The 17,460-nt window shown below is 46.4% G+C and overlaps 1 protein-coding gene and 2 non-coding genes across 4 annotated transcripts in view; 2 read left to right on the top strand and 1 right to left on the bottom strand.

Annotated features, from left to right (window-relative positions):
• The window catches only part of DNAJC5B (DnaJ heat shock protein family (Hsp40) member C5 beta), a 39,169-nt gene extending 24,169 nt beyond the window's left edge, over positions 1-15,000 (bottom strand). Inside the window, exons 1-2 of one of the 2 annotated variants that reach the window (XM_038766730.1) lie at positions 14,900-15,000; positions 1,276-1,404 (exon numbers count right to left, since the gene is read on the bottom strand). Coding sequence is in view for 1 of the 2 variants with exons in the window: in XM_038766729.1 (XP_038622657.1) it covers positions 14,900-14,914 (15 nt within the window). In the remaining variant the exon portion in view is untranslated. The remainder of the gene's footprint in view (positions 1-1,275; positions 1,405-14,899) is intronic. The other variant, XM_038766729.1, reaches the window with a different exon arrangement.
• On the top strand, positions 4,978-5,049 carry TRNAW-CCA. The gene has a single exon. It is a non-coding gene; the product is annotated as a tRNA-Trp (tRNA).
• Positions 5,476-5,564, top strand: TRNAY-GUA. Its single transcript is given in 2 exon segments — positions 5,476-5,512; positions 5,529-5,564. It is a non-coding gene; the product is annotated as a tRNA-Tyr (tRNA).
• Positions 15,001-17,460: the final 2,460 nt, after the last annotated feature.

Genomic DNA, 17,460 nt, shown 5'->3' with positions numbered 1-17,460 from the left:
GTTCAGATTCAATGGAGTGATACAGTTCGAACCATGTAGTTGGTATGAATTTCTATAAAAAAGAAGACGCTTAGAGATCAAAATCATAGAGTTCCACAGAAATTACATCTAGATAAGTACTGTAGCAAACAGGGAAATTTCATTCTAGCAGCATGGCAAAGTGGATACAGAACGGGCCTGGGAGCCAGAAGGTCATGGGTTCTAATTCCGGCTCTGCCACTTGTCTGCTGTGTGACTGTGGGCAAGTCACTTCACTTCTCTGGGCCTCAGTTACCTCTTCTGTAAAATGGGGATTGAGACTGCGAGAGCCCTATTTGGGACAGACACTGTGTCCAACCTGATTTGCTTGTATCTAGCCCAGCGCTTAGTATAGTGCCTGGCTCTCATAGTAAATGCTTAACAAATACCATAATTATTATTATTAAAATGTAATTTTCATTAATTATTTCTTTTATATTCCTTCTCATTTCAATATTCAAATGTACAATTCATTTTAATGATTTATCACAATCACTCATCAATAAGATATCCAGTTAAAATGCAGAATCCTCTTCTAATTGACCAGAATATTTGACACACATGGAAAGTTGCTTAAAGCCATCTTTAATTCTATAACCTGTCGTTTGGGTTGCAGCCACAATAATAAATTTTATTTTGTAGCCCATGTACAAGGTCACATCATTGGCTTCCAAACTTGATAATGGCAGGTAGTTTCTGGAGAACAGCAAGGCATAAAGTTCTACCTAAACCAGAGCCTCAAATAACCCCACTCAAGCTCCCTTCTCCACTTTTCTCTCAGGCATTAACAAAATCAAATAAATAATTTACTTTTCTAGAGTAAACACATTCTTCTTTAACCAGAAAGTACAGGCTCTTTGGTCTTCCAGCTTACTTCCCTCAAAGGACACACACACACATACGTCCACACCTGATCCTATCTACACAAACCGTTCTAACAGATCATACCCTAGCTATTAAAACGGTCCCACAGCTGTTCTACAGACACAGAGAACATTTCGGAAATGCCAGCCAAGTACCTGAAAGCAAAGGTTTCTTCCAAGTACGTGGCCCGTTTGATATCCAGAACCAAACACAAGATGCCAACCCTGGACAGTATTTGCTCCTTAACCCGCAGCACAGCAGCAAACAACAGTCAACTCCCGCGTGTCTTCAGAGCACCATCAACGGGATGTTTCGGGTGGTTTTAATGGTGGCGTGAAAACACCGGGCAAAGAAAAGAAAGGAAGGAACCGGCAAAAGGAGGCCTTTCCGTACCTGTGCCGCTGGTTTAGAGCAAGCAACTGCTCCTTTTCATCCTCCAAAAGCAGGGTTAAGCGGGTCAGTGGAGTCAGGTTACTTGTCATTTGTTACTCTAGCAGCCAATTGGTTATCCCTCTGGAAAACCTAAGAAAGCATGAATAAAACATGCATGACCGTAAGGGTTGCTGTTACAGGACAGACATGGATGCCAACATATATGCCACCTCCACCCTACAGAGAGCTCAGACCCCATCCTGACAACACTAGACCTCTTGAATAGATTGGGTTTTCTCCATCTATGTTTTCCAACACTGAGATACATGGTGGCATGCTGGAAGGGTGGATAATTTAGCATTTGTTTTCTTTTTCTTTCTCTGGCTGGCACATCCTGGATTAAAAGCACACAGTGTCTGGTTCCAAAATCCCCCTCGGCCTCCATGAAAGAAGTCATGAGGCCGAATGGATGATATATACTTTAGGGAGAGAATTGGAAAGTTCAAGGAAGAAGCCCAGCAGAATGCAAAGGATGTGTGGTTTGGTTTGATGGCAGTTTTAGTTAGTGCTGTGCTCATGTGGGGGTGGGGGAATAGGGGGAGGTCAGAGGCTGGAATTCTTTCCAGCCACCAGCACTGGGAAGGTGATAGCCCGATGTTATTTAGGACCCAAGTGGGGTGACAGCCTGGTTTTATTTGGGATCCAAGTGCTTCTCAACCTGCTCCAGTTTCAGAATAGTCCTGGGAGCAAAGGGGGGAGATGGACACTCTCAGCAGCCGTGATCTATAATAATAATAATAATGGCATTTATTAAGCACTTACAATGTGCAAAGCACTGTTCTAAGTGCTGGGGAGGTTACAAGGTGATCAGTTTGTCCCACAGGGGGCTCACAGTCTTCATCCCCATTTTACAGATGAGGTAACTGAGACCCAGAGAAGTGAAGTGACTTGCCCAAAGTCACACAGCTGACAAGTGGCGGAGCCGGGATTTGAACCCATGACCTCTGACTCCAAAGCCCAGGCTCTTTCCACTGAGCCACGCTGCTTCTCTATGCCATCAGGTGACCTTTGCTGGGTCGGAGCTGGCCAATAATTTTTCACAAAAAGACTGGAAAACTGGAAGGGTGACCATCATGCCCTACAGCTCGATCTCCCGGCTACCGGTGCCAGGTTGGTTTCTATCCCTCCAGTCCCCTGAGCCCACCATAACTCAGGTTTCCAGTGATCTCTTTTTGGGGTGCCTGGGGTGGTTTTCATTCCTGATTCTCTGCAGCCTTCCACAGGGTGGACAAGCATCTTTTCCTCCTCAAGTTCCTTCTGGTCCCAGTCTCGAATGCTGTCTCCTCTCCTGGGTGTCCTAACAGCTCTTTACTGACTTCTTTGGGCTTTTCTCCCAAGCCACCATCTGTCCCAGTCAGGGAGCTTGTCTCAGGAATCTCGTCATTCATTCATTCAATCATATTTATTGAGTGCTTACTGTGCTAAGAGCACTGTACTAAGCACTTGGAAAGTACAATCCGTCCACAGAGACAATCCCTACCCAACAACAGACTCACAGTCTAGAAGCGGGGAGCCAGACAACAAGACGAAACAAAACAAGTAGGCAGGCATCAATAGCATCAATATAAATAAATAGAATTATAGCTATATACACCATTAATAAAATAGAATAATAAATCTGACAGCCACCTCCTTTTTTCCATCTCTGCTCCATGCTCCTTGACTTGATCTGTTCCCCTGGCCTAGGGAAACTTCCATCTCAGTAGTAAACGATAATGCACCCGAACGTCCATCTTGCATCACACCTTTGAGAGGCGAAAGATAGCGGTCTAGATACTTTGTATCACCTCAAGCTTAATCATCAAGACTAAATACCACCAGTTTTCACCCTACTCCCTCAGAAAAACCCAGTCAAACCTAAACCTTCAAATTCTAGAATGTGGTGAACCTCAACACCTAGTCACTGGCTGCTTTTGACACTGACTCCTAGATCTGTTGTGTCCACTGTCTTTTATTCGGTCCTCAAGTTTGTGTAAGCCCACCGCCATTTGTGCTACCATGCCAAGTACTTATCTTTCTAACTACCCAAACCTCTCTATTAATCAATGGTATTTATTGATTAATAAGGCCTCCAGGAGGCCTTCCCAGACTGTGCCCCCTCCTTCCTCTCCCCCTCGTCCCCCTCTCCATCTCCCCCATCTTACCTCCTTCCCTTCCCCACAGCACCTGTATATATGTATATATGTTTGTACATATTTATTACTCTATTTATTTATTTATTTTATTTGTACATATCTATTCTATTTATTTTATTTTGTTAGTATGTTTGGTTTTGTTCTCTGTCTCCCCCTTTTAGACTGTGAGCCCACTGTTGGGTAGGGACTGTCTCTATATGTTGCCAATTCGTACTTCCCAAGCGCTTAGTACAGTGCTCTGCACATAGTAAGCGCTCAATAAATACGATTGATGATGATGATGATGATGAACAAAATGAAATAGCAGTTGGCATTGTCGGAGATTTGGGGGCTGATAGTCGGGCTGGACTTTGCGATTTTGAATGCACGTAGCGCCCTCTAGTGTTCAAACGTCAATTAACCGCCGCTTTCCTCTTTGATTTTTTTCATAGGCGTCAAGTGTGGAAAATGAGAAATCCAGCCCTCTGACCCATTTGTCATCTTCGGCTTGAATTCGGGGTTTGCAAAGGCGGTAAAATAATAATGATGGCATTTATTAAGCGCTTACTACGTGCAAAGCACTGAGCCCACTGTTGGGTAGGGCCTGTCTCTATATGTTGCCAATTTGTACTTCCCAAGCGCTTAGTACAGTGCTCTGCACATAGTAAGCGCTCAATAAATCATCATCATAATAATAATGGTATTTGTTAAGCGCTTACTATGTGCAGAGCACTGTTCTAAGCGGTGGGGGTAGATACAAGGTGATCAAGTTGTCCCACATGGGGCTCACAGTCTTAATCCCCATTTTACAGATAAGGCAACTGAGGCTCAGAGAAGTTAAGTAACTTGCCCAAGGTCACACAGCAGACATGTGGCGGAGCCGGGATTTGAACCCATGACCTCTGACTCCAAAGCCCGTGCTCTTCTCCACTGAGCCATGCTGCTCCTCTTACGAGGATTATCATCAATCGTATTTATTGAGCGCTGACTGTGTGCAGAGCACTGTACTAAGCGCTTGGGAAGTACAAATTGGCAACATCAGGTTAGATACAGTCCCACACAGGACTCACACCCTAACTTCCAAACCTTACTGAAGGCCCATCTCCTCCAGGAAGCCCTCCCTGACTGCGCCCTCCTCTCCTCTTCGCCTACTCCCTCCTGCGTCACCAACTTGCTCCTTTGTTCATCCTCCCTCCCATCCCCACAGCACATTTGTATGTGTCTTTTATCGATTTATCTATTCACTTTTATTAATGTCAGTCTCCCCCTCTAGACTATGAATAAATACGATTGATGATGATGATGATGATGATGGGAGGATACAAGGTGATCAGGTTGTCCCACGTGGGGGGCCTCACAGTCAACCCCCATTTTACAGATGATGTAACTGAGGCCCAGAGAAGTGAAGTGACTTGCCCAAGGTCACACAGCTGACAATTGGCAGTCAGGATTTGAACCCACGACCACTGACTCCAAAGCCCGGGCTCTTTTCACTGAGCCGGTAAAATGGTGGTTGTATTTTGCTGTTTGAATGAGATGAGTCTGTGGTGACTTCGTGGCGCAACGGTAGCACGTCTGACTCCAGATCAGAAGGTTGCGTGTTCAAATCACGTCGAGGTCAAAAACGAATTTTCTTTCCCAGGGGAAAGATGTCCAGAGTGGATGTGGAAGGAATGCTAATAACATTTGTCATCATCATCAATCGTATTTATTGAGCGCTTACTATGTGCAGAGCACTGTACTAAGCGCTTGGGAAGTCCAAATTGGCAACATATAGAGACAGTCCCTACCCAACAGTGGGCTCACAGTCTAAAAGGGGGAGACAGAGAACAAAACCAAACATACTAACAAAATAAAATAAATAGAATAGATATGTACAAATAAAATAAGTAAATAGAGTAATAAATATGTACAAACATATATATACATTTATTCATTCAATTGTATTTATTACGTGCTTAGTGTGTGCAAAGCACTCTACTAAGCGCTTGGGCGAATACAATATAACAAGAGACAATTAATTCCCTGCCCGCAACAAGCTTTTAAGCCTTCGATAGCTCAGCTGGTAGAGCGGAGGACTGTAGTGGTTGTCTCATGGTCATCCTTAGGTCGCTGGTTAAATTCCGGCTCGAAGGACTAGGTTTTTTTTAGAGAAGCAGCGTGGCTCAGTGGAAAGAGCCCGGACTTTGGAGTCAGAGGTCATGGGTTCAAATCCCGTCTCCGCCAATTGTCAGCTGGGTGACTCTGGGCAAGTCACTTCACTTCTCTGGGCCTCAGTTCCCTCATCTGGAAAATGGGGATAAAGACTGGGACCCCTCCCGCCCCCCCCCCGAGGGACAACCTGATCACCTTGTAACCTCCCCAGCGCTTAGAACAGTGCCTTGCACATAGTAAGTGCTTAATAAATGCCATTATTATTATTCAGCCTCCTTTTACCCCTGGCTAATATGAAGTTTGTGGGGAGTGGGGAAGGGGAAGCAAGGATCATCATCATCAATCGTATTTATTGAGCGCTTACTGTGTGCAGAGCACTGTACTAAGCGCTTGGGAAGTACAAGTTGGCAACATATAGAGACAGTCCCTACCCAACAGTGGGCTCACAGTCTAAAAGAAGGATGGAAGGATGGAAGGATGGAAGGAAGGAAGGATGGAAGGAAGGAAGGATGCCCTTCTCAGGTGGGAACAGACCTGGAGGGTGGGGGCAAGAGTTTCATGGCTGTAAGAAATGACTAGGAACCACCCTGAACCACCTCCTCCTCCTCTTTTCTCTCTTCTCTTCCTCTTTTCCCTTCTTCTTCTCCTCCTCCTCCTCTTTACCCTCCTCCTCCTCCTCCTCCTCCTCTTTTCCCTTCTTCTTCTCCTCCTTCTCCTCTTTTCCCTTCTCCTCCTCCTCTTTCTTTTCCCTTCTTCTCCTCCTTCCTCCTCTTTTCCCTTCTTCTCCTCCTCAGCATGGCATCGTGGATAGAGCACAGGCCTGGGAGTCGGAAGGTCATGGGTTCTAATCCTGTCTCTGCCACTTGCCTGCTATGTGGCCTTGGGAAAGTCACTTCACTTTTCTGTGCCTCAGTTACCTCATCTGTAAAATGGGTATTAAGAATGTCAGCCCCATGTTGGACAGGGACTATGTCCAACTAATTTGCTTGTATCCACCCCAGTGTTTAGTACAGCGTTTGGCACATAGTAAGCACTTAACAAATGCTGCAATTTTTATTATTATTATTATAATTTTCCCTTTTTCCCCTTCTACTTTTCCCTTCTTCTCCTTCTCTTTTCTCTTCCTCTTTTCCCTTCTTCTCCTTCTCTTTTCTCTTCCTCTTTTCCCTTCTTCTCCTTCTCTTTTCTCTTCCTCTTTTCCCTCCTCCTCCTCTACCTCCTCTTTTCCCTCCTCCACCCACCCCCCACCCCGGCCTTCTCCAAGAGGAAGGCAGCGTCATTCCCAGGGCTTTGCAGACAGCCTGGCTAACATGGAGCCTGGGCTGAATGCAGATACCTTGGGGGTAGGCGGGGGGGAATAAGAAAGAGCAAGAGTGAAAGCAAACCAGAACGTTAGAAATACCACGCCTGTAAAACAGAAGGTGCCATTGCAAGCGTTCCAGTGTGAATTATTTCAGAGTGGATGTATTTTCTCCCCTCTTTGGTGCCAAGCTTCCCTCTGCCACAGCTCAGGCCAGGGACCAGGGCTGGCATGTCTGATCGGAAGTCTGGACCGTGGGGCCTCACCAAGGTGCCCTTCTCTGGTTTGGGGGTTCTCAGAGTGTATGAAGGAGCAGACTTGGCCCCAGAGCAGTCCTAAGGCCCTGGCATGGGGTCGGCCACCAGTGTGCTCGTCAGGATTATCTTGTTGCTTAGTCCAGTGCCTGGCACCTGGTCAGTTTTTAACCGGTACCACAGTCATTATTATTGTTAGCATCTCAAAAGAACTCCCTAGTTGATACCTGAGGGACCAGCTTCCCATTCTGAGGGCAGAGTCACAAAGAGGGAGCAAATCGATATGAATTTGGGAGAATCAAGCAGGCTTTAAAGAGTTAATGGTCTGGGTGCATTGGAAGTCTGGGGTGATCAAGGCTGGGGGGCGGGGGGGACAGCCCTGGGCTGTGGGGACAGAAACAGTAGCTTTACCCCTTAAGCTGGAAACCCATAAGGGGAACATCCCGCCATCACCCACAGAGTTGGAATCAAGGATTGAGGCCCTGAAGAAAACGATCCCTGGACCTTCATCTTCCACATCCTGGGGAAGCCGTCTGGAATGCTTTGCTTTGCCTGCAAAGCACAGGGTGTAGACCCAGGAGGGAGGGAGCGAGGGGAAGGGCAGGGCCTTTAGAAGTGGGTGGAGGCTTGTTTTTCCAGCCTCCTGGTGTGTGCTGTGCTGGAGGGTGCAGGGTGGAGAGGGCCAGGGATTGTGGATAATCCCATTTTGAAAGGGCCCAGTATATTCAGGGAATTGCAGAGAACTGGAATGATACAGAAAACCAGACTCGAAACCCACGCCATGGGGCATTGCCCATGAAAGGGGCTCTTTCCCCTCCCTTGTTAATGAAGAGTTGACATCACGACGATCCCAAGAGGAAACAGAAGACACCCTTTCCGAACACAAATCTGCTTTCCTTTAGATTTTGGCTGCAACTGGGCCTTTTATTTACCCCTACCTGAACAAAATAAAAGGAGAGGAGGATTGGACCCTGTTATCAACAGGCCATTATTCTGGAGACCGAAAGGGTATTCACACTGTTGTTGAGGGTGCCAGACATTGACATCTGTTCTCCCTGAAGGCAAAGGGAAGATGGGTTTGTCCCATCTATCCCCTAGATTGCAAACCCTTGGAAGACAGGAGTCCTATCTACTGGTTATTGCACTCCCCCAAGCAGCAATTATGATAATAATAATAATTAATGATGGTAAGTACTTACTATGTGTCAAGCACTGTTCTAAGCACTGGGGTAGATACAAAGTAATCAGGTTGGACACCGTCCTGTCCCACATGGGGCTCAAAGACTTAATGCCCAGTTTACAGATGAGGTAACGGAGACATGGAGAAGTCAAGTGACTTACCCAAGGTCACACAGCAGACAAGTAGCAGAGCCAGGATTAGAACCCAGGTCCTCCTGACTCCCAAGCCTGTGCTTTATCTGCTAGGCCATGCAGTAAGTGCTTACTATGTGCTCTCCCAAGCACTTAGTATTTTGCTCTGCACAGAGCAAGTGCTCAATAAATACAACTGATTGATGCACAGAGCACTGTACTAAGGACTAAAACAGAATACACAGTTGGGAATTAGGCCTGGTCCTGTCCCTGGGTGGAGGAGGCCTCAAAACTCGTAAAAAAGGTCTAGTGTAGGACGCTGCACATAGTAAACAGTCAATAATTGATTGATCTTTTGCTCCATCCAGGACTCAACTATTCTTCCCTCCGGTCAGGACACTTGTATATGGAGGGGAGACTAGCCCCAGGGACTGGAGTGACTTGCACTCAGATTACGGGGCTGTCAAGCAAAAGCGTTCCTCACCTGACTCAGATTGTGACTCCTCCTTTCTCTGGGAATTCAGACTGATTATTGGTGGCTTTGCCCAGAAGTCTCCAGGCCACACCTTTTTTCTGGCTTCATTGGCATCTTGCCCAGGATGATGCCCACCCTCATTGTGTCCAGAGGGTGGAGAGCAAGAGGGGGTGAATCCCCCCAATTTTTATGGCGTATAAGGCTGATTTACACTCCCTTTTCCTAACTGGTTATTCATTTAGCATCCAATGTAATATTAAGAAATGGGGCTTTTTAGAAAGCCACAATGAAAATGTGTGTGTGGCACACACAATTGGAAGGGGCACCAATCTTCTAGTAGATTGGTTTGAAAAATCTAAACTGTCACAAGATGTTCACAAATCTGCCCCACGATTGCCCTGTCAGGGCGGTGGTGGCGGTGGACACCGCTGGTCTGAAGTTGTGGGACTAATACAGTCAATCATATTTTCATTTTTATTGACTCCCATAGCTTGATCAGTCGGTAGTATTTCTTGAGCATGCACTGTGCAGGGAACACTGTATTAAGCACTTGTTCAGTGGAAGAAGGCACGAGTCCTACCCACAAGGAGCTTACAATATAGCTAGTTACCCTTTAGATCTGGCCTAATTGCTTTCATGTGGTGGGCCCTTGCTAATGTGCACTTTTGGTGTGAAGTAATGTGCAGATGTCATTTATGGCTGGGTGGGTGTAGCAGCCCTACACCACCCTAATATCATATGCATATTTGTATTTACACGCATGTGGTGTAGGTATGTGTATAGATACATAAATGATGTGTAATCCTTTAATTAAACTGGGAAAGGATAAGGACATATAGGATAAGTGGTGAGCTCGTATTGTGTAACAAAGAACCTTGTACAGTTCAAGGGTTAAGTTGTTACAGTTCCTGGTGACAATGGTAGGGTCTTGAGGAAATTACTCTCCACCCTGGGCTTGCTGCCTTCAATAGTCGCTTGTCGTAGCTTCTCTTCCTGCCTGTCTCCATCGTCCTTTGTCCTAGGGACACTTTATTTTGAAGAATAATAATTATGATTATTAAGCACTTACTATGTGCCAACCACCGTTCTAGACACTGGGGTAGATCCACGCCAATTAGGTTGGAAACAGTCCCTGTCCCACGTGGGGCTCACAGTCTCCATCCCCATTCTATAGATGAGGTAACTGAGGCATAGAGAAGTTAAGTGACTTGCCCAAGGTCACACAGCTGACAAATGGTGGAGCCAGGATGGGAACCCCCAACCTCTGATTCCCAAGCCCATGTTCTGTCCACTAGACCATGCTGCTTCTCTGAATGGAGTGAAATGGAATGGAAGGGGTATCATCATCATCATCATCACCACCATCTTCAGTGGTGTTTATAGAGCGCTTACTTTGTGCAGAGCACTGCTTGGGAGACTAGAGTACAACAGAGTTGGTAGACAAGTTCCCTGCCCAAAATGAGTTCACAGTAGAGTGGGAGAAGACCGTGACCTCCTTGTGGGTAGGAATCCCATCTACCAGCTCTATAATATTGTACTTTCCCAAACAGTACAGTGCTCTGCACACAGTAAGCGCTCAATAAATACGATTGAATGAATGAATGAATGCTCTGCACCCGGTAAGCACTCAGTGAATACCAGTGATTGATTGATTGACTGAAACTCTCTCAGTCCACCATTCAATGAGTGAGCCCTCCTATCTAATCAATCAATCAATCAATTGTATTTATTGAGCGCTTACTATGTGCAGAGCACTGTACTAAGCGCTTGGGAAGTACAAATTGGCAACATATAGAGACAGTCCCTACCCAACAGTGGGCTCACAGTCTAAAAGGGGGAGACAGAGAACAAAACCAAACATACTAACAAAATAAAATAAATAGAATAGATATGTGCCAGTAAAATAAATAGAGTAATAAATATGTACAAACATATATACATATATACAGGTGCTGTGGGGAAGGGAAGGAGGTAAGATGGGGGGGATGGAGAGGGGGACGAGGGGGGGAGGAAGGAAGGGGCTCAGTCTGGGAAGGCCTCCTGGAGGAGGGGACATGGGCACACCTCAGTCCAGTCCCAGAGACCACTGGTTTGAGAAGCTGTTTGAAGGCGTCGACTATAGTGCTAGCGCCTTGTGCAGTGTCCATCACACTCCCTCGTCCCTGCCAGTCATGCTCCTGCCGCGGGAGTGGGTATGAGTATTTGGGCTGGGAAACAACACATTGCAAAGAGCGTGAAGTAATTTTACATCCTGGCATCCACAGTGGTTGTAGAAGTAGGGTGGTCTAGTGGATAGAACAGACATCTGGGAGTCAGGAGGACCTGGGTTCTCCTCCCAGCTCTGCCAGTTGTCTGCTGTGTGACCCTGGGCAAGTCAGTTCATTTCTCTGGGCCTCAGTTCCCTCATCTGTAAAGTGGGGATAAAGACTGTGAGCCCCATGTGAGACGTGGACTGTGTCCAACCTGATTAGCTCGTATCTACCCCAAAGCCTAGTACAGTGCCAGGAACATAGTAAGAAACTAAAGAAATACCATAAAAAAATAAGAGTTGTATTTATTAAGCTCTTAGTGTGTGAAAAGCACAGCACTAAGCGCTGGGAGAAAAATTAGATTTGGCCTCTCCGGATTTTAGATTTCAGAGTGTGAGCCCACTGTTGGGTAGGGACTGTCTCTATATGTTGCCAACTTGTACTTCCCAAGCGCTTAGTACAGTGCTCTGCACACAGTAAGCGCTCAATAAATACGATTGATGATGATGATGATTTAGTGTAAGTTCCTTGTAGGCAGGGAACGTGCCATTAAATCATATTTATTGAGCACTTAGTGTGGGCAGAGCACTGTACTAGGTGCTTTCTTCTTTGGTTTGTACTTTCCAAGTATTTCCCAATGGGCACTTAATAATGATAATACTTGTGGTATTCATTAAGCACTTACTAGGTGCCAAGCACTGTGCTGAGGGCTGGGGTAGATCAGGTAAGACACCAGCCCCTGTGCCACATTCGGCTCACAGCCTAAGGGGGACGGAGAATAGTTATTTAATGCCCATTTTACAGATGAGGAAACTAGGCACAAAGCAGTTAAATGACTTGCCCAAGATCTCACACCAGGCAGCTCACAGAGCCAGGATTAGAACTCAGGTCTCCTGACTCCTAGTCCTGTGGTGTTTACACTTGGCCAAGCTGCTTCTCACACTATTTTCATACTAGTTATCTTCACTCTATAAATGATCATTTTGAATTTACTCTTGCAGCACGCTTTCAACAGTCCATGGAAGCCAAACTCCAGATGGACCTAAAGCATTTTCCCCCTGTGCACAGTCCAACCTCAGCCTGGCTTTTTAGTGCTTACAGTGACCCAGTTCGGCTTTATTCAGATAGCTGAAAAGCAAATGGACAAAAATAAGGCTCCCCAAAATGCTTAATTGAACATCCCTAGCTCTTCCAAGTTCGCTTTTATCGATTTACTGAGTACTTAGTGTGTGCAGAGCACCGTACTAAAGCACTTGGTACATTTATAACATTTATAGTTGGTATAGTTGGTAGACAAGTTCCCTGCCCATTAGGAGCTTGCAGTCTTATATTCTTCGACCATCTTAGCCAGCTTTGTAAATGACCTACATGGCTCTCCCCATTCCGCATGGCTTAGTGGAAAGAACCCGGGTTTGGGAACCAGAAGTCATGGGTTCTAATCCCAGCTCCGCCACATGTCTGCTGTGTGACCCTGGGCAAGTCACTTAACTTCTCTGAGCCTCAGTTCCCTCATCTGTAAAATGGGGATTAAGACTGTGAGCCCCACACCTTGTATCCCCCCCAGCGCTTAGAACAGTGCTTTGCACATAGTAAGCACTTAAAAAATGCCATCGTCATCATTCCTTCTCCTCCTCCAAGAGGCCTTCCCTGATTGAGCCCTCTTTTCTGTTGTCTTAGAACAGTGCTCTGCACATAGTAAGTGCTGAATTAATACCTTTGATTGATTGATTCTTCCTCTAAGGGAGTCTTGCAGAATCTTTCAGATCCACTAAAGATAACTAATTTACCTTTGTCTGTATGTACCTCAGTTGTCGCTCAGATCCAGTACTGGGCACACAGTAGGCACTCACTACCGAAACCTGTAGTCTACATCAATCAGTCAATCAATGGTATTTATTGAGTACTTACTGTGTGCAGAGCACTGTACTAAGCGCTTGGGAGAGTACAATGCAGTAGAGTTGTTAGACACGATTCCTGCCCATAAGGCGCTTACATTCCAGTCAGTCAGTCGTATTTATTGAGCGCTTTCTGTTCACAGAGCACCGTACTAAGCGCTTGGAAGAGTACAATGCAACAACCAACAGACACATTACCTGCCCGCAACAAGCTTATAGTCCAGAGGAGGAGTGAGTTTAGAATCTAGTAAGGAGGGCTACATTGGATCTGAGTGGCTTGGGTAATAATAATAATAATAATAATAATAATAATAATAATAATGTTGGTATTTGTTAAGTGCTTACTATGTGCAAAGCACTGTTCTAAGTGCTGGGGGGAACACAAAGAGATGAGGTTGTCCCATGTGGGGCTCACAGTCTTAATCCCCATTTTCCAGATGAGGGAACTCAGGCACAGAGAAGTGAAGTGACTTGCCCAAGGTCAGACAGCAGACATGTGGGGGAGGCAGGATTCGAACCCATGACCTCTGACTCCCAAGCCCGCGCTCTTTCCATTGAGCGCTTACTATGTGCCAAGCACTGTACCAAGCTCTGGGGTGAATGCAGGCAAATTGCGTTGGACGCACTTCCTGTCCCACATGGGACTTCACAGTCTCAACCCCCATTTTATGGATGAGATAACTGAGGCCCAGAGGAGTGAAGTGCCTTGCCCAAGGTCACAGAGCAGACAAGTGGCAGAGCCAGGATTGGAACCCAATACCTTCTGATGCCCGGGCCTGTGCTCTCTCCACTGCTCTGTGGTGCTTAAGCAAATAGTCCAACCAATACTCATCATCATCAATCGTATTTATTGAGCGCCTGCTGTGTGCAGAGCACTGTACTAAGCGCTTGGGACGTACAAGTTGGCAATATATAGAGACAGTCCCTACCCAACAGTGGGCTCACAGTCTAAAAGTTACTCATCCCATGAGCTAATCGGTGGCCAGCTGGGCCACTCTGTCTGTGCTCCCTCCAGCTGCTGGCCACCTTAACCAGGCTACCCTGCAAATGGAGCTACGTCAGGCCCTGGTACAGAGTCAGGCCCTGGCACAGAGTCAGGCCCTGGCACAGATCTCTCCTTCCCTCCCCGCTGGTAAACACAACAGCCCTTTGCCGTCACTCGGAGCCTTTCAGGGCCCCAAGACTCCAGGAAGAAACAAATACTTTGGAAGCCAAAACCCCCGGGCAGGGTAAAGAAAACAGAATCAGACTTACGCAGCCCCGAGTGATGATTTCATTGGCAGGAGCTCCTAAAAGGAGGAGCTGGGGACTGTTCCAGGTGAACGGCTGTTTGAATTACTAGCAAGCAAACAATAAGCTTTTTTCTTTTGGACAACTTATAGGTGTGGCCTTAACTCTCTAACACTTGAATTTTTAAACCCAAACTGCATAAGCGCCTTTCTGGTTGTAAACCCCAGAGAATGACTTATTTATTTCCTCGTCCTTGTCTTGCTTTTTATGTTCTGTCTCACGTTCCCTTCACTTTTACGGGCTTCTGGTATTATGAATGTCTCAGGGAACTGATTTTGAATTTTTTAATCCCTCCCGGTTCTGTTTTTCTAGAATTAGGTTTCCCCTAGCTATCTGGCTATCTGCTTATAGGCAAAGGGACAAAGGGCTTCTCTTTGCCCCCATTTTGAAGCTTTCCCAGTACGTGGGACTTGGTGACTCTGAGGACTGTGCCTTGGCCCCGAATAGATCAGCAACCTCAGAGTAATTTTCCTTCCCTCTTCCCCTCCCACTCGTTCCCCAGAGGCCTGCCATTTCTGTTGATCCAAGCCCAACCCCACTTACCCTGAATGATGACATGGTGGGCTGTTCCCTTCCAAATTCCCCCGGTGGCCCCAACCCTTGGCACTGCTGAGTGGATAGACTGCCCCAGTGCCCCCTTCTCCGGAGTCAAGCTCGTGGGGAGGGTCTGGGGGGTATTGTGATGTCACCCAACCAACGACTTCCCACGTGGAGACGGCGGCACTGAACTGGCAACCGGGAGCAGTTTAGTGATCTCTAACCTTAATAATGATGATAACGATGACAATGGTGTTTGTGAAGCGCTTACTATGTGTCAAGCACTAGTCTAAACACTGGGGTAGATACAAGTTAACCAGGTTGGACACAGTCCCCATCCCACATGGGGCTCACAATCTTTATCCCCGTTTTATAGATGAGGTAGCCGAGGCCCAGAGAAGTGAAGTGACTTGCCCGAGGTCACATGGCAGACAAGTGGCGGAGCTGGGATTAGACCCTCCAAAGCCATGTGGCTCAAACCCCTGCCAGGAACCCACTCAGGTAGGGAAGAGTGCGTTCATCAGCCAGTTCCCTATCAGATGTGCTACATCGCTCCACAAGCACAGATCCGGCAGTCTCTCTGAACCTTCTACGTGCTCCAGAGGTAGGAATAGGAGTTTCTTCTGATGGTTTTGACACCTGTCTACATGTTTTGTTTTGTTGTCTGCTCCTCCTTATAGACTGTGAACCCATTGTTGGGCAGGGACCGTCTCTATATGTTGCCGACTTGTTCTTCCCAAGTGGTTAGTACAGTGCCGTGCACACAGTAAGCGCTCAATAAATACGATTGAATGAATGAATGAATGAATTAGCCTGCAGTTCAGAGCTCTCAGATGTTAGGAAGACAGAACTTCATTCATTGATTCAAGGCCCTACTGAGAGTTCACCTCCTCCAGGAGGCCTTCCCAGACTGAGCCCCTTCCTTCCTCTCCCTCTTGTCCCCCCTCCATCCCCCTCATCTTACCTCCTTCCCTTCCCCACAGCACCTGTATATATGTATATATGTTTGTACATATTTATTACTCTTTATTTTGCTTGTACATATCTAGTCTATTTATTTTATTTTGTTAGTATGATTTTGTTCTCTGTCTCCCCGTTTTAGACTGTGATCCCACTGTTGGGTAGGGACTGTCTCTGTATGTTGCCAACTTGTACTTCCCAAGCGCTTAGTACAGTGCTCTGCACACAGTAAGCACGCAATAAATACGATTGATTGATTGATTGATATACAGATGCTTTGAGGAGGGGAAGGAGGTAGGGTGGGGTGGATGGGGAGGGGGAGAGGAAAAAGGGGGCTCAGTCTGGGAAGGCCTTCTGGAGGAGGTGAGCTCTCAGTAGGGCTTTGAAGGCAGATAGAGCAACTTGTAGTGCTGTTGCTCTATCTGCCTAGTTTACAGAACAAACAGCTAACGCTTTGTTATCCAGGGCTGGTTTTCCCATTTGTGAATTATCCAGGCCTCTGAGCTTTTCCTCCTCCTGTGTAACATTGATCATTACCACCTCTAATAGAAGGAACTCAAGAAGGGAGAACAGGGCCTTCTTGCCTAGAACACTCCCCCTTCAAATACATCAGACCACAACTCTTCCATCTTCATAAATCCCACACACCCAGGGAGGCTTTCCCCAGTTAATCTACTTTCAAGGTCATAGCCAATTATCCCAGCGCTTTTGCACTCATAACTACCCACAGCACTTGGGAGCACATCGATTTACAAACTAGTAATAATGGTTAAGTGCTTACTCTGTGCCAAGCCCTGTACTAAGCGCTGAGGTAGATACAAGATAATCAGATTGGACATGATCCCTGGTCACATGGAGTTCACAGTCTAACTAGGAGGGAGTAGGATTTAATCCCCATTTTGCAGATGAGGAAACCATGGCACAGAGTAGTTAAGGGACTTGCCCCAGGCCACACAGCAAATAGCAGAACTGGAATTAGAACCCAGGTCCCCTGACTCCCAGGCCGTGCTTTTTTCACTAGGCCATTCTGCTGCCAACCCGTATCATCCGCAGATCCATCTTTCAATTATCGTCTTCCTCCTATCTGTAATTTATTTTGTGTTCAGAGTGGAAGCTCCTTGAGGGCAAGATCTTGTCTTTTAATTCTGTTGTACTTTCCCAAGCCTTTAATAAGAAGAAGAATAATAATTATGGTATTTGTTAAGCGCTTACTATGTGCCAAGCACTGTTCTAAGCGCTGGGGTAAACACAAGGTAATCAGGTTGTCCCATGTGGGGCTCACAGTCTCAATCCCCATTTTACAGATGATGTAACTGAGGCACAGAGAAGTTAAGTGACTTGCCCAAGGTCACTCAGTGGACAAGTGGTGGAGCTGGGATTAGAACCCATGACCCGTGACTCCCAAGCCTGTGCTCTTGCCACTAGGCCAAGCTGCTCCTCACTTTAGTTTAGTGCTCTGCCACAGGCACTCAAGCAACACAACTGATTGACATTAGACATTCAATATGACCTATTAATTGACTGATTGAGGTCAGGCTAACTTCTCAGTACTCAGTTTCCTCATCTGTAAAATGGGGTTTCAATACCTGTTCCTCCCCACTAGATTG

The sequence above is a fragment of the Tachyglossus aculeatus genome, chromosome 25, assembly GCF_015852505.1.
Source record: "Tachyglossus aculeatus isolate mTacAcu1 chromosome 25, mTacAcu1.pri, whole genome shotgun sequence".
Lineage (NCBI taxonomy): Eukaryota > Metazoa > Chordata > Mammalia > Monotremata > Tachyglossidae > Tachyglossus > Tachyglossus aculeatus.
Note: the sequence above shows the minus strand (reverse complement) of the source record. Positions and strands in the feature narration are given on the sequence as shown.